This window comes from Cervus elaphus, chromosome 17 (assembly GCF_910594005.1).
Source record: "Cervus elaphus chromosome 17, mCerEla1.1, whole genome shotgun sequence".
Lineage (NCBI taxonomy): Eukaryota > Metazoa > Chordata > Mammalia > Artiodactyla > Cervidae > Cervus > Cervus elaphus.
In genome coordinates, this window is record NC_057831.1 from 34496289 (window position 1) to 34522986 (window position 26698).

The following is a 26698-nucleotide window of genomic DNA, read 5'->3' on the forward strand; positions in this document are numbered from 1 at the left end:
GCGGCCAGGAAATTAAAAGACGCTTTCGTTCCTTGGAAGGAAAGCTATGACCAAGCTAGACAGCATATTAAAAAGCAAAGACATTACTTTGCCAACAAAGGTCCATCTAGTCAAAGCTATGGTTTTTCCAGTAGTCATGTATGGATGTGAGTGTTGGACCATAAAGAAAGCTGAATGCCGAAGAATTGATGCTCGTGAACTGTGGTGAACTGAGAGTCCCTTGGACTGCAAGGAGATCAACAAGTTAATCTTAAAGGAAATACACCCTGAATATTCATTGGAAGGACTGATGCTGAAGCTGAAGCTCCAATACTTTGGCCACCTGTTGTGAAGAACTGGTGGAAAAGACCCTGACGCTGGAAAAGATTGAAGGCAGGAGGAGAACAGGACAACAGAGGATAAGTGGGTTGGATGGCATCACCGACTCAATGGATTTGAGTTTGAGCAAGCTCCTGGAGTTGGTGGTGGACAGGGAAGCCTGGTGTGCTGGAGTCCATGGGGTTGCAAAGCGTCAGACACGACTGAATGACTGAATTACTACAGCTGAGCATGATGGTATCTGGCAGAACATAACACCAGGCAGAGGAATCAGAAGAGCAAACATCCTGAGGCTGGAGACAGGCACACGAAGAAGAAACAAAGCCAGTGTTGTAACAGCAAGGTCTTACAGGTGGTGATGGACACTGAAGAGGTTGGAGAATGAATGGGGTGGTGGTTAGGTGTGTAAGGACTTTAAATCTCACCCACAGTGAGGCTAGAAGTCATTGGAGGGTTTTGAGCAGGAGCCTCCTGATTGTTACTTCGTATGTTAATAAAGTTGGTCTCCTTCAAATATTTACAAAGTCAATCTCACCTACCCCCATCATAAAACATGTGTGTTCATTATAGGAAAAAAATCAGTAGCCATGAGTATAAAAGGACATATAAATCACAAAATCTCTACATAAAAAGCTTGACACAGTAAAATACTAGTATCTAATAAAATACTAATAAAATCTTTTCTCTGTCTACCCAATCTGTGTGTGTGTGTGTGTGTGTGTGTGTGTCTGAGTGTGAGTTTTGAATTCTTCACTTTAGGTGCTCATACTGAATATGCCTTCTGAGAATTATTTATTCTGTACAGTATTGCTATTTCAGTCACTGGTTAGCTCTGCATAATAGGAGTTTTGATGAAAATCAACCATTTTATCACTTAGTGATCATTCTTAGTTTAAAAAAAAAAAAAAACAGACAACTTGCCATCTACACGTAAGAATGAATTTCAAAGTTATAATAATAGATTGAAATTTTTTTCACATTTCACTAAGTGAAACTTGCTTCACTAGGATTTACAAATAAATAATCACATAGAGATGGAGACCACAAATGTATTACATTTGTTTTTCATTTGGAACATGTTTTCATTACCTCCCACACTAAGTGGAAGCTGAAATGACTATTTATGTGAACAGGAAAAATACTAAGCTAATATTACCAATTTTTTAAAATACCCAGGATAATAACTGTATTAAGAATTCCTTCAACTTCTTGTGATATACTAATCTAATCATCTTTCATAAGACAAACATCTAGTGAAATATTGAATAAATTGTAAATTAAGTGTAAATTAAAAATTGAATAAATTAAGTGGCTAATTTATTATTAAAATTCAATAAAAATTAAAATGTTAACTACAAAAATGTCCTTATTATAATAAATATGTTTCTGAGAGAGAATACATATAGAAGCATTATTACCAGTCCTCTAGAATACTCTCATTTTGAAGCATCAAAAATACACTTTATGGTGGAAATATAGGATATTTGATTTTATGCAGTCACATACTAAATAAGTAAATAATAAGTAAAAATTACAGAAAGCATAGATTTCAAATGGAGTATATAAAACATATCTCCAAAGTGAAATGCTAACAAAAATAATGTCAGTGGTAGTTACTTGTCCATAAAAATAAACAAACTTTTTTCCAAACTGACTAGTATCATAGACGGTACACATTGCTTTGCTGAGAAACAACATGGAATAAAATTGAAGGAAAAGTTAAGAACCTCTTCTTGTTATGACAGTTCTGCAGAGCTTTATAATTTTTTTGCACTGTTCAGGAGATTACTGAAAAAATGATGCAGACTTACAAGATGATAGAGATGTTTTTTCATGTCTGCTGCTTTTTCTTTGAAGGCTTACAGGTAAAAACAACTCACTTAATAAAACCTATACTATGGATTCAATTATTTGATGAAGGGCCAAAAAAATGAGTCAATACAAAATTCTCTACATAAATAAATGAATTTACCTGTAAAATACAGAATACTGAAGTATAAATATGCATACTTATCTATAAAAATAAAGGAATATTTATCTGCAACAGTATTAAACATGTTTGTATAAAAGGATACATATATGTATGTACATAAGCATATGTCAGTCAGTCAGTTCAGTCGCTCAGTGTCCGACTCTTTGTGACCCCATGAATCGCAGCACACCAGGCCTCACTGTCCATCACCAACTCCCGGAGTTCACTCAAACTCATACCCATAGAGTCGGTGATGCCATCCAGCAGTCTCATCCTCTGTCATCCTCTTCTCCTCCTGCCCCCAATCCCTCCCAGCATCAGGGTCTTTTCCAATGAGTCAACTCTTTGCATGAGGTGGCCAAAGTACTGGAGTTTCAGCTTCAACATCAGTCCTTCCAATGAACACCCAGGATTGATCTCCTTTTGGATGGACTGGTTGGATCTCCTTGCAGTCCAAGGGACTCTCAAGAGTCTTCTCCAATACCACAGCTCAAAAGCATCATTTTTTCGGTGCTCAGCTTTCTTCACAGTCCAACTCTCACATCCATACATGACCACTGGAAAAACCATAGCCTTGACCAGACAGACCTTTGGTGGCAAAGTAATGTCTCTGCTTTTTAATATGCTGTCTAGGTTGGTCATAACTTTCCTTCCAAGGAGTAAGCATCTTTTAATATTATGGCTGCAATCACCATCTGCAGTGAGTTTGGAGCCCCCAAAAATAAAGTCAGTCACTGTTTCCACTGTTTCCCCATCTATTTGCCATGAAGTGATGGGACCAGATGCCATGATCTTAGTTTTCTGAATGTTAAGCTTTAAGCCAACTTTTTCACTCTCCTCTTTCACTTTCATCAAGAGGCTTTTTAGTTCCTCTTCACTCTCTGCCATAAGGGTGGTGTCATCTGCATATCTGAGGTATTGATATTTCTCCCGGCAATCTTGATTCCAGCTTGTGCTTCATCCAGCCCAGCGTTTCTCATGATGTACTCTGCATAGTAGGGTGACAATATACAGCCTTGACGGACTCCTTTTCCTATTTGGAACCAGTCTGTTGTTCCATGTCCAGTTCTAACTGCTGCTTCCTGACCTGCATACAGGTTTCTCAAGAGCCAGTTCAGGTGGTCTGGTATTCCCATCTCTTTCAGAATTTTTCACAGTTTATTGTGATCCACACAGTCTAAGGCTTTGGCATAGTCAATAAAGCCGAAATAGATGTTTTTCTGGAACTCTCTTGCTATTTTGATGATCCAGCGGATATTGGCAATTTGATCTCTGGTTCGTCTGCCTTTTCTAAAACCAGCTTATATATATGTTCAAATACAGACAGATTAAATAAATTAGATTAAATGAAGTCTATTTCTCTCTTTATTAACTTTCAACTATTTAAATAATAATATCTTCTAAAATACTTCTAGGGTGGATAATCTACACAATGCCATATCAATAGTAAAAAATCAATAAATATTGAATGATTATTGCTAATAAGAAAAATTTCTTTGTACAATAGAATATTATTTGTATAAATCTCTATTTTTAAGTGAAATAAAATAAAACACTATTTTAAATAATAAATGCTTTCCTATAACTAAATCAGAAACATTTTTCCTTGATTATTATGAGATGATCAACTTAATTTCCAATATTTTAAACTTTCTGGCTTATATCAAAAGTTTATCACTAATATACTAGAGTCATTTCTGGTTTTGTAACCACCACAAAAGTTAGATAATAAAATATATTTATAAATATATGAATGTAATACATAGAAATATGTAAATATACAATTTCACTAAAAATACATAACAAAATCATTTGTACTGAAAAATAACATAAAAAACTATATTAGGGTATAGATATAAGAAGATAAGTATTAAAGCACAAATGATCTAACAGTTTTTCCTATCATCCATAAATATAGAGTTTTGAAAAAATATTTAAAACTCTGAATCATTGATAGATTTCTCTGTGTGTATATCTCAAGGGTATTTTTAGGATACAATATGAATATGATTTCCAGAGTCTGATGGGGTCAGGTAGAAGAACATGTAAAAACAGTCTAAAATTAAAATTTATTTCCTTAAATACTCTGAGTCAAACACTGTCATGGGAAGATGATGGGTTGAAAACAGAAATGTTCAGAGGTAAACTTCGAGAACATGATAGGCTACCTTGAGCTAAAAGAGACCCAGTTCTGAGTCAGTTGTAAGAAGGGGACTACAGAAATGATGTATTTACGAGTATGACATTACCATGCTCCCCAGGCAGAAAGTAACACTGTGAGATGGTAAACAAAGGCCTTTGTTATATTCCTGACAAATGCTATAGCACATCTTAGTTATCAATAAGGATTTCAGCATTTTTCACAACTAACACGAGAGCAAGTTTCCTGACTTGGCTATATTCATATGTTAGGCTGAATAATTCTTTGCTGTTGGGACTGTCTTGTACATTATAGGATATTAAGCAGCATCCCTGTCTTCTACACACCAGATGTCAGAAACATTCTCCAACTGTGATAACTAAAACTGTCTCAGGGAACTGCCTGATGTTCCCTGGGAGGGTGAGGGGCTGGATGGGAAACTGCTCCTGATTTTCATTGTTCTAGAAAAGGTAACAAAAAAGAATTAACATAAGTTACCTAGAGATTTTCATTATCCAGCTCTCCTCTCTTACAGTTAGATTTAACATTTTCTTTTCAAGCATTTGCTTTGCCACATTTTAATAAATACTTCCTTACTGAATCAACAAAAAGAAAATGCCTTTTATGCCCCCAGTGAAAGGTTCCTTTACCATTGAATTTTACTACAATGATTTAACTTTTAGTTTTTCTTTCTTAATATTCTATGAAAAATGGACAAGTGTTTTATTCCTATTCATGAGAGTAAAGTGAGAAAATAAAAGGAGTGTGTGTGTGTGTGTGTGTTGTGTGTGGGTAAAATTAACATTAAGGCAATACTAGAGTCATCTGACTATGACTGGAAAAGTTCACGTTCAGTATCGTAAGCATCAGGTTCACAGACATTTTTGCCACAAGCATTTTTGCTGCAAACATTTTCACCACGTAACTTACTGGCTACAAGGCAACTGTGCCATTAAAAAAAAGATGAACAATGAAACAGATAGATTAAATAGGACATAATGAAATGAGAAATGACTGACAGAATTACAAAGACTTTATTGTGAAATACAAGACATCTGAATGCATTTAAAATGTGTGTAGGGTCATGTCAATACTATGCAAATAACATTTCATTTTGTGGGCTGCACCTGAGCAGTTTGTCTTCCAAGTCTTGTTCACAGTATATAATACTATTTTTTTTGCTTACTGATTTGTCTCTTCATTTGGCATCACACTTGTTTTTCACCAATATTTATTCCTTCATTTAGAGAGGTATCAACTTCCAAACACTAGGATGTATATTTGTATCTGAGTTTTGTACTGCATTGTGAAAACCTCTGCACTGTTATTTGTTCTTTGTCACATGTCCATCGATGAATGTTCCAAACTTCTATGGGAAATGTGAGTGCAACTCTGCATGCATTGTGTTTTTAAATATGAAACCAACGATGTTGCAGCCTGGCGGAGCTGAGACTAGAATCTGCCCCATGACTCGAGGGTGCAGCAAAATGCGCCCTGGTGATTGTCCTAATAAGTATGCCAAACGGACATTCTTGGGGTAGGACATGCTCTCTGCTCCGCTTCACTGCCTACTCTTGCATTGGTCTTCATGAAAACAAAACAAGATACTCCTTATCAACAGCAAAGCCTGCGCTAGTCAAACTCCCCAGTATTGCTATTCCCTAATGATCTCACGTGACTTTTGTCAATAAAAATGCGGGCTGAAAGGAGCCATTTTGTCTTCCTGCAGGAGGGCCCCCTGACTCTCCGCTTGCTAAATTACGTGTGATTGTCTTTTCATTACCTGCTCGCCCCCCGTTTTAGGTCTTTCTCACCCACTGTGCTGGACGCGCAAACTCTTGGGACAAATCATCATCATCTATCAACTCAATAAAACCATCAACAATGTCACTAACTTAATGTTCATGCATTTGAAATCCAACTGTCAAATCAAAAACTGTTAACCAGTTATTTATCTTTCAAAACAAAGATGTCAAAGCAAAAGTACCTAGAACCGGAAATACTAGCCTCAACATTAGAGCTCATGTGTAATAATTACCTCAATATTGCCTCTTTAGAAAATCTAACTTCTACTTGCAATAATAAAAAACAGAGGAAAACATTTAAAAGCATTGAGAATAAAAATTACAACCAACCATCCTCAACCAAAGTCTTCAAATGTGTCTATCATTTGAATAGACTTCAAAGTCTATTTCTCTTTGAAGAACATGCCAAGTTAATCAAATATGATTTTTATATCATGACTTCAATATTATTCACTATACAAATATATGTTTTTTATCATACTGGACTTCTAACAAACCTTGGGAAACTTATGGCAGAATTTTTTTTTTTAATATGTTACCAGTAGATTTTATGAAAACTAACATAGAAGAACACTTTACCCACACTTTCAGTATTCTTCTTTTTCGTGAAACATTTAAACAAAAGGAAGAAAGACATTTTTTTTCTCTATTTTTTAAAATATTCTCTATTGAAAACATGGTTATGCCGTTCACAGCATTTTCTTCCCTTTCAGCTGAAAGATTATCTTTTGAATGGAATTCCTTAACAGACTATTCAGTTACTGAGCACTTTAATCAAAAGTAAGTTTTATTATCTCTTCTTGGGCAAGAGTGCTAAGAAAATTAACTATGAGTTAAGGGCATACTGTTGTTTTCTCCCATAGTAAGTTAAATAAACAAATCCAGAATCATTGAGAAATGTGATGTTAGTTCATCAACCCTTTGATGTGAAGTATGAGCTATTAGGATTCATGATGTTCATATTCCTGAGAAATAACAGTCAGGAACTTATTAGTAAGATGCAATTTATAATTTATTGATCTCTATCAATCCTGAGTGAAATTTCAAGTTCTAAATTTCCTGTAATACTGCTTACACAAGTGCCTATTCTGGATACCTAGAAGACATCCACTAAGTGATTACTCAATGAAAGATAATGAGATGAACAATGCTAAACATATTTGTGAAACTTGGAAATATAACATATAGTTCACTAAGAATGTAGGGCAGGTAAGCACCAGAGTAGCATGTCGGCTCTGTTTCAACTGCATGGTAAGATAAAGAAATATAGACTGCACGGTGCAATCACATTGTTTTCAAGAGTACCCTGGAGTCAGCTAAAAGTGGTTATCACCGTGCCCAAGATAACCTAGCTATGCAGGTGGAAACCTTGCTGTTTTTAATCATCATGTATGCTTGCTAAAGGGCTATGAATATGTCTCCTGGATGGACAGTTCTACAAAAGCCTGTACAGAAAGACGAGATGACTTCCACCCAACCTTTCAGAATTAGGTGACTAGCACTGTGCTTATTCAATATGTTTTCCTTTTGTAAGAGTTTCTACATTTGATTAGTAGTTGATATTAGAATGCAGCACCATAAGTCAGTTTTCTACTTTGTTTATTTGGGTTTTTACTAGCAGATGTAGTTGGTAATAAAAATACATTTCAGTCTCCATCAAGTTTAGTTAGTTTCAGGGGGAAAAAAAATTAAATTTTTAAGACCCCAGTGTGATAGTTCAGAGGCAATATGATCAAATGAAATTTAAACTCATTCATTCTCTGAAGCATTAAGCCTTAATACAACAATCAAAATTTATCAAAGCTGCCTACTATCTCTTTTACTTTCCTTTCGCTTAATTAAAATATAATTTTTACTGGGATCTTAGAAAATAGCCGGGTCAGGGAGTTGGTATTAACTAACTGTGATTTTTTCTGCACACCTCTCTTCCAATCTGTTTTGCAATGAAATGAAAGTATCACTGCCTTTTTTCACCTTTCAGATAGAGATAATCACTCTAACAGTGTACCTGGTTGAGCTGTGTGAGGTGATAACACGTGTGGTCTCACCAGACTAACTTGGGGCACACTTAGCACTTATCGCGACATCAGTCAGGTCTTCCCTAAACCTCCATGGTTTCATGTGTAGAGTAGGGATAATGACAAGGCCTACAACTTATAGTTATCATTACTGAATGGGATGAAAAGACCATGTGGGGGATTATAGTTATTTTTGCTTTGTATGCCCAGAATCTACACAAGTACTTGGCATATAACAGATTCTCAAAAATATTTTGTCAAATGAATGACATGATACTTTTTTTAACTGCATTATAATGATTTGTTTCCCCAAATACATCACACAAGAATGACCACACCCTACCTTTTTCTATTTACCATTTTGTGTTCTGGTTTTTTGTTATAATTTAGCAATCTAATAATATGGGATTCTTTCAAGTTAATATTTACTACTATTTAGTAATACCAACTTATGTGTTTTGTGTTATCTAGTCATATTTTATGATTGTTTTCTTATCAAAGTTGAAGTAAATTTTAAATATTTGATCAAACTGAAAGGATTAAACTGGGTTCCTATGGACCATGGCTGCCCACATAAATGGATACCAAATGTGCCCATTTCATAGAGCAATAAATAAAAGCAAGAAGAATATAGTGAAAAACACTAAGAGTGCATGTGTTTGAAACTCAAAGGTACTTAAATATGTTAGCATCTATTCTCTTCCTATATATATAAATCTGTAAGGTAATACTAAAAATCAATTAAGTGTTAGATCTAATTATGATGAACTACATCTATTTCTAAAAGTATCATATTTCAGACATTTTTGGTATCATAATCATAAAACATTATGACCATACATTTATATTCTGATAGTCTATACTCATCTATGTGTTACATATATATGCACATTACCCCAGGGCCCAGCACATTGTAAGCACCTAGTAAATATCCTCTAAATAAACAAAAGTAATGTGAATCCATGCAAATCACGATTTCCTATAAAAGTTGACAAATCAAACTTATGCTCAACCTACTACTTTGAATATTTTACCTACTTCTATTTTTTTCTATTAAAATTAAATACAAAGTGAAGACCAGAATTGAGGATTCCCTGAGCAAACAAAACCACTTAAGCCACCTAAGCAAAACTGGAGCAGCTGTGAAGAGATACCCCACATTCAAGGTAAGAGAAAACCAAGTAAGACGGTAGGCACTAAGAGAGGGCATCAGAGGGCAGACAGACGGAAACCACAATCACCGACAACTAGTCAACCTGATCACATGGACCATCGCCTTGTCTAACTCAGTGAAACTAGGCCATGCCATGTGGGGCCACCCAAGACAGACGGGTCATGGTGGAGAGGTCTGACAGAATGTGGTCAACTGGAGAAGGGAATGGCAAACCTCTTCAGTATGCTTGCCTTGAGAACTTCATGAACAGCACGAAAAGGCAAAAAGATAAGATACTGAAAGATGAACGCCCAAGGTCAGTAGGTACCTAGTATGCTACTGGATATCAGTGGAGACATAACTCCAGAAAGAATGAAGGGATGGAGCAAAACAACACCCAGTTGTGGATGAGACTGGAAATAGAAGCAAGGTTTGATGGAGCAAAGAGCAATATTGCATAGGAACCTGGAATGTTATGTCCATGAATCAAGGCAAATTGGAAGTGATCAAACAGGAGATGACAAGAGTGAACGTCGACATTTTAGGAATCAGCAAACTAAAATGGACTGGAATGGGTGAATTTAACTCCAATGACCATTATATTTACTATTGTGGGCAGGAATCCCTTAGAAGAAATGGAGTAGCCATCATAGTCAATAAAAGAGTTGGAAATGCAGTACTTGGATGCAATCTCAAAAACGACAGAATGATCTCTGTTCGTTTCCAAGGCAAACTATTCAATATCACGGTAATCCAAGTCTATGCCCCGACCAGTAACACTGATGAAGCTGAAGTTGAAGAGTTCTATGAAGACCTACAAGACCTTCTAGAACTAACACCCAAAAAAGATGTCCTTTTCATTATAGGGGACTGGAATGCAAAAGTAGGAAGTCAAGAAACACCTGGAATAACAGGCAAATTTGGCCTCGGAGTACAGAATGAAGCAGGACAAAGGTTAATAGAGTTTTGCCAAGAGAATGCATTGGTCATGGCAAACACCCTCTTCCAAAAACACAAGAAAGACGTGACACATGGACATCACCAGATGGTTGATACTGAAATCAGACTGATTATATTCTCTGTAGCCAAAGATGGAGAAGAAGCTCTAAACAGTCAGCAAAAATAAGACCGGGAGCTGACTGTGGCTCAGATCATGAACTCCTTATTGCCAAATTCAGACTTAAATTGGCGAAAGTGGAGAAAACCATGAGACCATTCAGGTATGACCTAAATCAAATCCCTTATGACTATACAGTGGAAGTGAAAATAGATTTAAGGGACCAGATCTGATAGACAGAGTGCCTGATGAACTATGGACAGAGGTTCGTGACATTGTACAGGAGACAGGAATCAAGACCATCCCCAAGAAAAAGAAATGCAAAAAAGCAAAATGGCTTTCTGAGGAGGCCTTACAAATAGCTTGAAAAGAAGGGAAGTGAAAAGCAAAGGGGAAAAGGAAAGATATACCCATTTGAATGCAGAGTACCAAAGAATGGCAAAGAGAGATAAGAAAGCCTTCCTCAGCGATCAATGCAGAGAAATAGAGGAAAATAATAGAATGGGAGACTAGAGATCTCTTCCAGAAAATTAGAGACACCAAGGGAACATTTTATGCAAAGATGGGCTCAATAAAGGACAGAAATGGTAGGAACCTAAGGAAGCAGAAGATATTAAGAAGAGGTGGCAAGAATACACAGAAGAACTGTACAAAAAAGATCTTCATGACCCAGATAATCATGATGGTGTGATTACTCACCTAGAGCCAGACATCATAGAATGTGAAGTTAAGAGGGCCTTAGGAAGCATCAGCACAAAGTTAGCGGAGGTGATAGAATTCCAGTTGAGCTATTTCAAATCTTGAAAGATGATGCTGTGAAAGTGCTGCACTCAATATGCCAGCAAATTTGGAAAACTTTAGCAGTGGCCACAGGACTGGAAAAGGTCAATTTTCATTCCAATTCCAAAGAAAGGCAATGCCAAAGAATGCTCAAACTACCACACAATTGCACTCATCTCACATGCAAGTAAAGTAATGCTTAAAATTCTCCAAGCCAGGTTTCCACAATACGTGAACCATGAACTTCCAGATGTTCAAGCTGGTTTTAGCAAAGTCAGAGGAACCAGAGATCAAATTGACAACATCTGTGGATCATCAAAACAGCAAGAGAGTTCCAGAAAAACATCTATTTTTCTTTATTGACTAGGCCAAAGCCTTTGACTGTGTGGATCAGGATAAACTGTGAAAAATTATGAAAAAGATGGGAATACCAGGCCACCTGACCTGCCTCCTGAGAAATTTGTATGCAGGTCAGGAAGCAACAGTTAGAACTGGACATGGAACACAGACTGGTTCCAAATAGGAAAAGGAGTATGTCAAGGCTGTATATTGTCACCCTGCTTATTTAACTTATATGCACAGTACATCATGAGAAACGCTGGGCTGGATGAAGCACAAGCTGGAATCAAGATTGCTGGTAAATACATCAATAACCTGAGATATGCAGACGACACCACCCTTATAGCAGAAACTGAAGAACTAAAGAGCCTCTTGATGAATGTGCAGGAGGAGAGTGAAAAAGTTGGCTTAAAGCTCAACATTCAGAAAACTAAGATCATGGCATCTGGTCCCATCACTTCATGGCAAATAGATGGGAAAACAGTGGAAACAGTGGCTGACTTTATTTTTCTGGGCTCCAAAATCACTGCAGATGGTGACTACAGCCATGAAATTGAAAGATGCTTACTCCTTGGAAGGAAAGTTATGACCAACCTAGACAGCATATTAAAAAGCAGAGACATTACTTTACCAACAAAGGTCTGTCTAGTTAAGGCTATGGGTTTTGCAATAGTCATGTATGGATGTGAGAGTTGGACTATAAAGAAAACTGAGCGTCAAAGAATTGATGCTTTTGAACTGTGATGTTGGAGAAGATTCTTGAGAGACCTTTGGACTGCAAGGAGATCCAACCAGTTCATCCTAAAGGAGATCAGTCCTGGGTGTTCATTGGGAGGACTGATGTTGAAGCTGAAAGTCCAATATTTGGCCACCTGATGCAAAGAGCTGACTCATTCGAAAAGACCCTGATGGTGGGAAAGATTGAGGGCAGGAGGAGAAGGGGACGACAGAGGATGAGATGGCTGGATGGCATCACCGACTCAATAGACATGAATTTGAGTAAACTACAGGAGTTGGTGATGAACAGGGAGGCCTGGTGTGCTGCGATTCATGGGGTCGCAAAGAGTCGGACACGACTGAGTGACTGAACTGAACTGAAGCAAAACTATATTTTACTTCATGAACATAAGCAAAATTTAACTTAGGTTATTTCTTGTAAATTACTCTGACAATCCTAAGTCACCTTCCTAAAAACCTTGCGATAATCACTTTTAACAAATCTCCTGCCATCAGGAAGCATCCATTATAATGACTAATCATTATAAAAGCTAAACAACTTCCTTACTTTCCCTTTTACTTCGTTTCGTGACATCATGTCCCTGAGCTCTGAGCTTTAGTCTCAGAATTTGAACACACCCAGCTTGCTAACTGTTCTTACATGTAAGATAAACTCTTGCTAATTACTTCTTGTTACTTGGTGGTTTAACTTTGCTATTTCTGACAGCTTTTGGTGTCAGAAGTTATGATTCAGAAAAGACCCCCTATTACCTCAAGGCCAGTGAGTAATTTGGTTCTAATGCTTTCTTGTTGACCCTGGAGTTTGAGATTAAGTCCTCTGCTCTCTTTGCATTTTGAGCTCTGACTTTATTTTGCAGATCTGTAGTTTGTTTACTAAGGTGTCAACTATAAACTGGGACTTGCCAAGAGCATTGCCAACGACTGAACAAGAGCATTTGCCATCTGCCTCTGTGGAGGCTGAACCCTGCGCTGCTGCAGCTGTTGACCTTCAACACCCCCTGAGCAAGTTCAAGGTGGAATGAGGCACTCTGCGCTCCAGGGAGTATGGTGGGAAGGTCTTTAGATAGTTAGATGTTTTCAGCAACAAATTTTATGATCTCAATCCTTGCATCTCCTCATATCTAGAAAAGCACTAAATCCCTTCATGGTGATGTCAGATCCTCATGACCAGCAGAAAACCCTTTGTAAAATAACTGCTTAATGGTATTCAACTCTGCCTTCACCAAAACAGCATATATTGACCTTCCTTCCACAGCTTCTTTGGAGCAGTGTCTCAGAGCTGAGGTGCTGTCTCCCAGGCTGCAGTCCTCATTTTGCCCCAAGTAAAACTTAACTCACAGCTCTCAAGTTGTGCATCTTTTTTTAGTTGACAGTGGCTTCTTGGTAATTCACCCCATTTTCTTCAAAAGGCAGGAAACATGTTAATCTCTGTGTTTTGGAACAGCTGTTAAGAAACAGGACCCTTCATAGTTAAGATATCTTAGGGAATTTAAAAGTAAAAACAGGTTCTAAGTAGCCTAAAACATTTTACACTTCTGTCAAAAAAAAAAAAAACAAAAAAAACCTCCTGGTGTGTTATATGTATATTCACTATGACCCAGGCTCTTTTGCTTATTTGGAAAATGAATAATTTTGGATAATTTGGAATTGTAGGGGCCACTTTTGGGAATGATTAACTTAGAATAGATAACTTACCTTAAGGGAAAACATAGGAAAGCGGACTTCACACTTCTCAGAGACAATAGAATGCATTGTTTGATTGGCATTCAGAAGCTTCTAAAAGACAAATTGTCTCCAAAAAATAGCTTCTCTAAAAGGACTTTTAAAGCACGCAAATAAAATCATTTTTAGAAAAAAAAAAAAAAAAGGGTTGCCACTTCCTCCTCCAGGGGATCTTCCTGACCCAGGGATCAAACTTTCCTCTCCTGCATGGCAGGCGGATTCTTTATCGCTGAGTCACCTGGGGAGCCCAAATGGTGTGTACACACACACACACACACACACATAATCATATGGATTTTTAAAAAAGATATATATTTAATAGTCAATATTTAATAGACTTAAAGAAAAAAGTATTTCTAGGAATTAAGTATTCCTAAAATTCCCAGAAATATAGAAACTAACCAGATGATTTTCAAGTTCACATAATTTGGTATAGTCTTTGATAAACTGAGGTTAGTGTAAGATGGTTGGTTTAATGAAAGAAGGCACGTTTTCAGAGATGTCAATATTAAATGTAATGCAAACATATAGCCTCTCCTACCAGGCTCTACTAGTCATATAAGCTCATTCTCTATCAATGTTATAAAGTTTGTCAACAAAATATTATAACTTAAAAGGTGGTTAGCTGCTTGATGTCTAATTTAAGCCTAATTGTTTAAAAAACAGGTAACTTAAATAGACATGAATAAGTTTATACTATATTACATTAAGTAATGATTAAAGCGTATTCATTATATATTTAAATCATTTCCAAATAAGACAATAATTGAACACTGACACATTAATTACTACATAAGTTATTCACTTTTGTTTTTCACTTTTAACAGAGAGACCAAAGATATTTGAGTCTACATTTAAACATGTCTTTTCCATGTTAAAAATTATATATGAAAAATATGTCTCTAAAATTATAAACCATAATTATGTATTTATGAATTTGCTAACCTACTATAGAATGCTAATACATGACAATTCACAAATGCCTGCTTCCTCATTTTCATTGGCATGTAAAGGTTACTAACCCTTAGAATTTATAATCAATACTTAAAATTATTAAAAACAACAAGAGTAAAGGAAAATAACTTTGCATTATAACATATGGGAAAAAATATGATGAGTTTATAAGGAATACAGAATGTGCTTTTGTAAAATTAAAAAACTAATTTTGTCTAAAAAGTGAGTGGCTATTCTGGAATAAGAAAGGAAAAATAGTAAGATAAAACCTAGATGGATATAGAAAGTTGCAGAAGGTTTGTGGAAAATAAATTTTATATTGTGTAGTCAAAGCTGGTTAAAAAAGAGTAGATTTATTTATAAGGCTTTAAAAAATGAGTTCAACAATATATCAACACAAAACTAGAGTTTAATTTTAACTCTGTTAAAAATTTTTTTCTTTAGATTATTGTTGTGCTCTTAAGATTATAAAGTTTTTTTTTTAAGATTTAATATAATCCACTTTGGTAACAAAGATCTTGGTCTTATGAAGTTATTTCTGTTGTTAGTGTTTTCTTCATCAGGCCTTAAGATTACTTAGAAAAACTAAGTCAGTTCAATATTAGAAGGCTAAAGGGTTTTTTTGTTGTGTGTGTGTATGTGTGTGTGTGTATAGAATCAGGTAACGTTCTGTACTTGCCTCTGAAATGATTTCATTGCTGCTGCTGCTAAGTCACTTCAGTTGTGTCCGACTCTCTGTGCTCCCATAGACGGCAGCCCACCAGGCTCCCTCGTCCCTGGGATTCTCCAGGCAAGAACACTGGAGTGGGTTGCCATTTCCTTCTCCAATGTGTGAAAGTGAGAAGTGAAAGTGAAGTCGCTCAGTCGTGTCTGACTCTCTGTGCTCCCATAGACGGCAGCCTACCAGGCTCCTCCATCCATGGGATTTTCCAGGCAAGAGTACTGGAGTGGGGTGCATTGATTTCATTGCTACTTTGGTTCAATAAACTAAGTTTTTGCTGCACAATGACTGATGCTATTTAATCAGTATGTGACATCTTGTTAGGCTGCTTAGTCATGTCCGACTCTATGTGACCCCATGGACTGCAGTACGCTGTGCTTCCCTGTCTTTTACCATCTCTTTGAGTTTGCTTAAACTCGTGTCTACTGAATCAGTGATGTCATCCAACCACCTATCCTCTGTGGTCCCCTTCTCCTCCCACATTCAATTTTTCCCAGCATCAGGGTCTTTTCAAATGAGTCAGTTCTTCACAACAGGTGGCCACCGTATTGGAGCTTCAGTTTCACCATCAGTCCTTCCAATAAATATTCAGGATGTATTTCCATTAGGATTAACTGGTTTGATCTCTTCGCAATCCAAGGGACGCTCAAGAGTCTTCTCCAACACCACAGTTCAAAAGCATCAATTCTTCAGTGCTCAGCCTTCTTTAAAGTCCAACTCTCATATCCATACGTGACTACTGGAAAAACCATAGCCTTGCCTAGGCGGATCTTTGTTGGCAGGGTAATGTCTCTGCTTTTTTAATATTGTCTAGGTTTGTCGTAACTTTTCTTCCAAGGAGCAAGCATCTTTTAATTTCATGGCTGCAGTCACCATTGGCAGTGATTTTGGAGCCCAAGAAAATAAAATCTATCACTGTTTCTTTGTTTCTCCATCTATTTGTTATAAAGTGATCAGACTGAATGCCATGATCCTTGTTTTTTGAATGTTGAGTTTAAAGTCAGCTTTTTGTTTCTCCTCTTTCTCCTTCATCAAGAGGCTCTTTAGTTCCTATTTGCTTTCTGCCATAAGGGCGGTATCATCTGCATTTCTGAGGTTACTGATATTTCTCTATGCAATCTTGATTCCAGCTTGTGCTTCATCCAGCCTGGCATTTTGTATGATGTACTTTGCATTAAGTTAAATAAGCAGGGTGACAATATACAACCTTGAGGTACTCCCTTTTCCTATTTGGAACCAGTCCATTGTTCCATGTCTGGTTCTAACTGTTGCTTCTTGACCTGCATACAGGTTCCTCAGGAAGCAGATAAGGTAGTCTGGTATTCCCATCTCTTTTAAGAATTTTCCACAGTTTGTTGTTGTCCACACAGTCAAAGACTTTAGCACAGTCAATAAGCAAAAGTAGATATTTTTCTGGAATTCCCTTGCTTTTTCTATGATCCAACAGATGTTGGCAGTTTGATCTCTGGCTCCTCTGCCTTTTCTAAATTTAGTTTGAACATGTGGAAGTGCTTGGTTCACATACTGTGGAAGCCTAGCTTGGAGAACTTTGAGTATTACTTTCCTAGGGTGTGAGATGAGTGCAACTGTGCAGTAGTTTGAACGTTCTTTGGCATTGCCTTTCTTTGGGCTTAGAATGAACACTGATCTTTTCCAGCTCTGTAGCCACTGCCGAATTTTCTAAATTTGCTAGTCATTTTCATAAACCTCCTCAAGTCCAATTTTGAATGAAGTCAAAATAACTGAGAATTTCCAGAGGGTACCTGGAAGATCTCAAAAGACTTATGTTCTCTCCTCATTAAAAAAAAAAAAAAAATGCTAATTTATTTAGCATTATTGGATATTTTAAATTGCATGAGAAAGATTGTCAAATAAAAAGTAATATTTAAACTTCTTAGATTATATCTACATGAATATATATTATTAATGTGTGTTCTAGAAAGTATGTGAAATTATTTTTTAAAAATCTGATATGTACTAGTATGAGCAGTCAAAAATCTAGTTATTTTACAATATTGTATGTCAACAAAAAATTGCTTTTTAATTGCTTTTTTTTTGGTGAACTTTACCAGACCTTTAACCATGACTGATTTTAAGTCTTTTGTCACTCAAACACAGTGATTGTTTTACCCTTGATTTTCTCCAAAAGTATTTGCAATCAACTACAGGCATAACTATATATGGAAATATTAATAATCTCAGATATGCAGAGGACAACACCCTTATGGCAGAAAAGTGAAGAACTAAAGAGCCTCTTGATGAAAGTGAAAGAGGAAAGTGAAAAAGCATACCATAATAGTAATTACTGTTGCCCCAAAAGCACTGAGATGATTTCTTATAGAAAGTGTGATTATATGTAAGAAATTAAGATATGATCAAACAATATTTAGACAGTCCTGTATGAACACATAGGCACAAAATAAAATCATGAAAAGCATTCTGTTGTTAAGCATTCTGCCTCTAGCATGAAGTTAAATATGGAAAAATACATTTTGTTTTCTAAATAAATATATAAAACAATATCAAATTTAGGTAATTATGAAAAATAATAACAATTTTGAAAATTTTAGTAAGGAAGATTTTGTGTATGCCATAATAAAAATCACATGTGTATCATAACATATACCTACTTTAGAGTCTTCATTAAAATATCATTTAAAACACAGCTATATGCCTTAAATCTAACCAAGAATAATAAGTTATTTATATTTTAAAATACTATAAATAAGAACATTTAATGAGCATGTATTTCAGGGCATGAAAAGTTAAATTTTCAAAATGATTTGATATAAATAAAATGTGTTAATAATTGTTAAAACATCTAGCAAAACTGTCCATGGTTTTTTCTTCTAAGCACTTCTTTATATCTGAATGATTAACTCTTATTAATTCCTTAGCTCATGTATTATATATCTCAGACAGATATTCACATAGTAAATCTTTATCATCACCATTATGCCTAGTCTATAATGCAGATTTAAGGTAAATACAATCTTTAACAGTACATAATGTATGTATAATATACAAGTATGTATATATGTGCATATGCAATACAAGTACAATTTGTATTGAGTCTTGCAATCATGCAACCCACCAGCATTCTGAAATCAGGAAAACAAAACAAAATCCTGACTTTTGGATCTGGAACACCAACAACACAATCCACAGCTTTAATGTTTGCTAGAAAAGTTAAATGAACTTGAGGAAGTCACTCAGCTTCTTTAAATTCCACTTTCCTTATTTGGAAAATGAATTTAATTAAGCTTGTTCATCTCTTATTTTTAGTTAATTATTATCAAAGTATTTCAGACAAATATTCAGGCATAATATCATAGCACAACACTTCTTTCATCAGTAAATACTTATGTTGCACTGTTATTTGTCAGGTACGTTTTTACACCTCATGCTGCTTTCTTTGAGAAACAATCAACTTCAGTTTTGTTACACCTTGGAATACAGTGCAGTGATTTTAATGATTCTTACACACTTAAAAAAAAAAAGTCCATTAATTCCTATTTTTAATTCATGTCTAATGTAATCAGAAAATACAAAACATTTTAATAGTTAAATGATCAAGCTACATAACAAACATTGCTGGAAAGTCTGAATATATTTCACCATGAAAGTAAAATGATTAACTGATAAACATGTTCACTGATATATATTCAGCCCAATTCCATTTTAAAAATATTTAAAAAAAAAAAAAAGGTTTCCAAGGAAGCAGCCTGAAATGCCTTACTGGTATTAAAGAGCAATCATAAAATAGTACCTTTTCAGGTTGGTGGTTTTTTGTCTATATTGACAGTTTCTGCTACATTGCTTTTGAGGGAAAACGTACCTTTCTTTATTGACTTAATCTACTTGCTAACACATCTATTTTTTCTTTTGTATCCTAGTCAAAATATCTTTAATTGAATTTTTTTTTCCTTACTCAAAATGATATTGACCATTCAAGCTGATAAAAATCTTTACCAGAGGAGCGCTTTATTGTAGGTAATGGAATTGCTCACATTATCTACACTTAAGGGTTTCAAATGTAAAGTAAGACAATAAGTAGCAACAGATAAGAACAGAATAAACTTTAGAAAACTGTTAGAGGAACAAAATCATTTTGGTATCCTGAATCATAAAAAGATGTATTTTATGTTTTTAAAAGAGCAAAGTCAACAAGGACACATACAGTGCTTTCAAGTGAATAAACATTTAGTTTTATTTTAATACCATGATTTAAACCCAACTTTCGATCATGCATATTGTATGTTACAAATGAGTCAAATAACTTAAGAAATTTCATAGCATAGTTCTAAATGTTACCATCATTAACTATGATTATTTCACTTCCTGTTTAAAAAAAACACAGAATTCAGCAAAACCTGCTTTCCTCTCTTTAGCCTTAGGGCTCTTCTGTTGCCCTGCACTACGGGACTGAGACATTTCTGAGCTCGGTCACTTATCCTTGTAATAAACTACAACATGCAAGAGTGCCTTGTTGCTACCCGGACATTTGATAATTAAAGTGAGGTATTATAGAAAGGTAATAAACAAGGACACACAGAAATCAGGCAGTGATGCCAAGTCCAGGAGACAGGGTTTTTTATTTTTTTAATGAGACATTGAACAAACTTCTCCTCAATATGAGGTCAATAGCCAATAAACTTTCTTCATTTGTTTAGAGATATAAATTTTTTACTATCTACAGAGAATAAGACTCTTCATGATTTACTTCATTTGAAGACATATATTTTCATCTTCTGATCTCAATGCAAGGGAAAAATAGAGGCAATTTAGTTCTTCAGTAAGAACTGTTATGCAATGATGGGCCTAATTAGAATCACTGCTTTCAAATTTATCTAATATACATAGAATATATAGTGAAATTAAACAAAGACTATAACCAGAGACACAAATGACGTGGATGAGAAGGTTAAACAAAAAATATGTACTGCCAAGTGGAATATTATATTTAGGACAGCTGCATATAGAGATAATTTAAAATTAAAGATCTATTTTTGTTTTAAAAATACAGCAAGGTAGGAATGTTAGTTTAAACCACATCCACTAGTAGTTTATGCAATTGTGTACAAATACAAAAAGTGTGAAATATTTGGAATGGAAACATTTCTGTATTATATACTGAGAAATAGCTAATGCAAGAAATAATGAAAAATTGATTTGATATTTAGCATGTCAGATTTGTGATACATTTATTATCAAATAATGATGTAAGCTAGGTTGAAATATTATGTACTGGTTTAAATAAACCTTCAGTGCATGTAGGATTCCACAGGGCCTTGAAAAGAAGAAAACAAAAATAAATAAATGAATGACATCAAATTAATAAAATGGAATAAACACATACTTTAACATGAAGGTTTAAAATGTTTAAACACAAATTAAAAAAAAAAAGCACACAGACCAACATAAATCTATTCTACCTATGATTTTCTAAGTGAAAACTGTTATTAAAACTGATTAAATATATTTATACTAGTAATGTTTCCAAGCTCCCAATTTCCAATTAAATACTTTACAACTGAACACAAGGTGGAAGAGTGAAGACCAGTTAGCAAAATTTTATTCCCTTGGTTTTATAAATGGAGCGAAAAAATAACAGTTTTACTCAACTCTTCATATAGTCTTCATTTCCAGATAACTAAATAATTAATAGGTAAGTCTATATGGCTCTCCTGATATTTTTATAGATCATCCTGAACACAAAGCTCCAAAAGTATTTTCAACCTACCACAATTATTAATACTTTAATTTATTCTTTATTGAAATTTTAAGTGACAGGAAATTAAAACATTTCAAAATATTTCGCCTTAAAAAAAGGAACTCCATTGTTCAGACAATGTGTATAAAAATAAATAGAGGGTCTAAGAAGTCTAGAATATGGCAGCTGCTCCTAAGGAAAGCAGAATTCAGTTGGAGAGACAGAAATGATATAGAAAAGATTAGCCATACTACAAGATAATAAGTTCCATGTCAATACATAGGTGATATATACATAAATATATAGAGCATATAACAATATCTAGTACTGACAGCTACAGGATAAGTTTTCAGGACTAGTAACTGTGGAAGTTATTCAATGGAAAGAGAGATCACTCCAGATCAAGGGTAGAGGGTTGGGTTTGGGTTTAAAAAGAGAGGAGGGGCATTATAGAGGAGGGGCATTCTAAACCAAACAGTTAAAAACAAAACAAATCAAAAACACTGAACAAGGGAGACAAGAATTAGCAACTTGTGTTGGAGCAGCTTAAGTGGAATAAAAGGTTTATGTTTGGGAAGAGTTAGAGCTAAAACTGCTTAAGTAGGAAAGAGTGTAATTTTAGTAGCTAGAATGCTGGTTTGAGTAATATGGATTTTATCTTTCAGGCCTTAGTCAGCCATTAAGAGTTTTAAAGTAGAAATACAACATACTGCAAGCTGCATCTTTGTGATTATTTCTTTTAGATTTATCTGTGATAAATACATATAGATTAGAATAAGTAGAGACTTGAAGTAGGAAGTCAAGACCAAAACCAATGGAAATCCATCCTAAAGCAGCAATCAGTACTGGAAGGTGACTGTTCCTTATAATCCAATTTGTCCTACAAGATGTTCCAGTTTCATGAACAGTTGATCCACCACTCGGGTTACAGCTGAGGCACCATCCTCAGGTCTTCCCAGCTGAGTCTTCTGTCATAGTGAAGGCACAAGGCTCCTACTTCACTGGACTCATCACTAATCTCATCTTTCTGCTTATTTACACCACGGTCCTTTATCACCATGTGAAACTCTGTCTCCTTTCTAGTAGACTTCCTGTCCTCATCCACAAGACAACAAAGTTTATGAAGAAAGAAAACTTGTGTACTTCTTGTTCACTGCTACTGAGAGAGTCAATTGGCAGATTGATAAGAAGTCTAGGGTCCCCAAGGAGGAGAAAGGAGTCTGGGGCCCTCAAAGTGGAGATAGGGGTCTGGAATTCTCAAGGAAGAGGAAAGGACAAACTTTTTGTGTCTACATTCCTTAAAGCCTTAGTCAATTACACAACTCAGATAAAACTCTGTACAAAGGATTATATAACAACAAAGTATCCTGTTTGAGGACAGTTTCTGAAGACAATTTCTTGAGGACAGTCCTCCTTCCTGAAAACCTTGTGACTAATCCTGATATCTTAGAATGTATATTATGGGAGTGGGTCTGGTAGGATCTTTCTATTGTTAAATTCTAATCTTGTTATCCTAAAATGTAAATTGTGGGAGTGGGTCTGGTAAAATTTTCACAAACTTGAGACACTCTTTTGATTCATTGTAATAACTAATTAAAAGGTATATAACTCCATTGCTAACACTAGCAAGGGGGCACTCTTTCTGCCCCCTTCTGATGTCTATGTCAGAAGCTTTCTCTATCTCTTTTATGCTTTAGTAAAAGCATAGAGCAATCAAGCCTCTTTTCTGGCCCCGGATTGAATTCTTCTCCTCCAGAGGCAGGGGATCCCGGCGTCTTTTGTGGTTCAGCAACAACCTTTCATTAACAATCTCAATGCCGGGACACCTTTTTTACTTTTATTTTTTAAATGATTATATAAATGAAAAAAGGTATTCTCTCTTGGAGGTGGAAGTAAACTCAGGGCTTTGCTTGTATGTGCTACGGAGAAGCATTTATGTATTTGCCAACCAAACATGTTATTTAAAAAAAAAAAAAATTGTCCAGAATCATTAAGGCTAACATTTAAATGGATATTCAGTGTTTGGTATCTGTTCCTCAAATGGTAGCTGAATTAATGTAAAAAGAAAATATATTTTATAAATTTAAAAAATCTAGAATCTATATTCCAGTGTATTTTATGACTCCTAACATTCATGTTTTTAATAAAGCTCTAACACAGATTCCCCTTTTAATATTCTAAAATGAAGGAGAACATATAATAGATTAAATATGTTAGGTGAGATAGACATCATAAAGTATATGACGTTAGCTTTTGCTTCTATAAGAGTTTATAATATTCTATATTTGTCATGAGGACAAAAAGTCTCAATAACTCTCTGTCCTCTTTAGCTAGCAGAACACGAGGTGAGGGCAGGAAATTACCAGGAATATTAAAGCTCAACTAATGAAAATAAACGGTTCCCCTTAACTTGACTGTAGAGACAACAGTAATTTGAAAAACAGGGTACTTTTTTATGGTTAACCACTCTGGGGATATTGCAATGGCTTTACAGCTTCACTGTTTCACATTAATGTAAGTCAAGAGATTATTCCCTATCAGAACACTGATGTTTCCTCTTTTTTGGCAAGGACTGGGTAGGGGGGCTTCCCAGCCCTCCATTTTGTGAATGAGCCATCACTAAACACTTTCCTGTTGATGTATATTTTGTGTTGTTTTCATCTTTAACTATTATAAATAATACTCATAAAGGAAGATCTTATAGAAAAGCTATTTGGTATATATGTATATATATATGTACAAAACATATGTACTATGTTAAGTTCTAGAGACAGTATTGATAGATGGAGAATAAAATCATGTACATTTTTGTTAAGATTTTTCAAAATCTCTCTTGATAGGGAATTATAATATACAACAATGCTATTCTTTAAAGGGAAAATACTTGAGAAAAGTAAAATGGATGTTTAAAGGGCCACATGATTGAATAATACCTGGCTATTTAAACTATAAAGTAGAAGTTATTAATATTACAGTACAATAATATCCATGCTAAAATATGTAAACATGGGTATGTTTATGTACATATATTTACAGGTATACTCTGGATTCAGTGTCTGTATGTTTATTTTAACATGATAAAAAATGAAAATAGAGGGGAAAAAACCTTTAAAAGAGTAGAAAATAATACATACACTCACAGCAAGCAATGTTTGTCTTAAGGCCCAATAGTGACTCATTACTGATGTGCCCTTAAAGAAGAAAATTTAATCCTTCCTGACTAAATTAGAGTTTGTAGCAACTTTACCACAAATTAAAAATAACTAAATAGCACTTTGGGAGCAATATAAAATGTTTCTTATAACCTTAAAATTTGAAACACACTGTATTTCTAATTCTAGTCTTTTCTTAGACTAAAAAAATGACTAATTTATCGATCTTTATGTTATACTTTTCCAATGCAAGAAAATACGTAACCTATTTATATTTCTTTTTGAAAATTACACTATTAGACTAAAGCTTAAACAAGTTTTCCTGTAATTTGATGGATTAAATCCAAATCTGTAAATCCACTTACAAGTACAAAGCTCATAAAATAATGACAAACCTGAGTAATTCTGATATGTGAAGAACTATGACTCTTTAAGTACTCTGAATTGCAAATTTCATTCTTTTTGGTATAAATTTTCAGATATGTATGTTTAAAATTCTAATCATCATCTTAAAAATGTGGCATCATGCAAGAGTGTAATTTTCTGATATTCTTACTTTATAGAGCATGAGGTTAATGTTACATGTGGCTCTCTTTTAGGAAATTTTCTGTAATGCATTATTTGAAAGTTCCAATTCCTTTGCCTATTTGGTATGAAGCCAAACATTTATGGGAGTTATTTTTTCTTTGGTTCTCTATAGTTATTTATAAATTATTAAAACACTTTACATCCTTATTTTGAAACAATAATACATGACTTACCGACTGAACAACAAAAAATCCAATATTTTAATGTTTTTTCCTCAAAATTATTACTGCTTCTTTTATTGGCAGAAGATATAAGCTAGTGAAGGTGAATAGAACTTGTCATCCCGAAATCTGTCTCTTTAGTATAAAAACTGCACTTAATTAAGAAAATGTGATTTTTAAGAAACTACAGACACAGAAGAAGCTTTGAAAACTGAGTAAAGTTAGCCTTTCATAAGAAACATTTACATCATAAGGGAACTCTCCATTTTTAAGACTGTCTCACTCTCTATACCAGAAAGAAGATGTTGACTAAATCTCTAGAAATTCATGTCAATGGAAAGGGCACTGACTTAAATCTTTATAACAACCACAACCTTGTTTACGGTGTTGTTCCTGGTAACCCCCCCTTAACTTGCCTCCCCACTGCTACACCTTTCTTTCATTTCTAGCTGGCAGTGGTATTTAGTGTTGACTTGGCTATTTTAGGGAGTTAACTCAGTTTCTATGTATATATCTTCATGTAAACAGAAAATATACACGTAATTAAATTTTTGCTTTTCTCCTGTTAATGTCTTTTATGACAGGAACACTCAGTCAAGAACCTAGACAGGTAGAGGGAAAGTTATTTTTCTACCACTACAGTTTTGAGATCCACAATGGGACCTGCTGAAGCACCATAGTTGCTCTGGAGTCTGCACAAGGGAATCTGGAAAACTGGCAGAAGCTAGCCAAGGGTAATGTTTCTTACCAAAGGCAGGTCTCTTGGATCTGTCTCCCTATAGACAGATAGATATGCCTTTTGGGATGCCTCCAGCATCTATGGTCAAGCCATAAAAAGCCTTATTGGTTTGAGATGCTTTGAGATCCTATAAGATCCTATAGGATGCTATAAGATCCTACTTGTCAATAACCAGATGATGAATCCTATGAACTGGAAAAACTTATATATTTGAATAAAAAATTAGAGAGCTCTCATTCTAACAATTTTCTTTTTGGTACCTATGGAAAGACCAAATTGAAAAGAGGACACTAAGAATTAAAATGCCCTGCCTTACAGATTCCTCTAACAAGATAAAATCACAAAGCCTCATTTATCATGCCTTTCAGCAGATATTATCACATTTAGAGAACAGTTACAAAGATTAGTGGACATCCACATTCACAGAAACCATGATTGGTAGCTAAAGGGTGTTCTTCCCACCCATGATTGCACTGTATTTATCAGATAAGACAGAAGGCCTCTTGGGAAAATCTGCTCACAGAAGAAATAGATGACCAGTTTTTCTCCCAGGCCCTCTTACAAACGATCAAGAAACATCAGCTAGAGGCTAATGTTCAGGTACTGACTTAAACAAAAGTAGAGGCTT

General features: G+C 35.0%; 1 protein-coding gene across 5 annotated transcripts in view; it reads right to left on the reverse strand.

Moving 5' to 3' along the window:
• The window catches only part of CCSER1 (coiled-coil serine rich protein 1), a 1392355-nt gene that overhangs the window by 581062 nt on the left and 784595 nt on the right, over positions 1 to 26698 (reverse strand). Inside the window, exon 10 of one of the 5 annotated variants that reach the window (XM_043871187.1) lies at positions 19903 to 21007. The exons of the other annotated variants lie outside the window; for them this stretch is intronic. Coding sequence (XP_043727122.1) covers positions 20945 to 21007 — 63 coding nt within the window. The 3' untranslated portion in view covers positions 19903 to 20944. Of the gene's footprint in view, positions 1 to 19902; positions 21008 to 26698 lie in introns of those variants that run through there. 5 annotated transcript variants of the gene reach the window in all.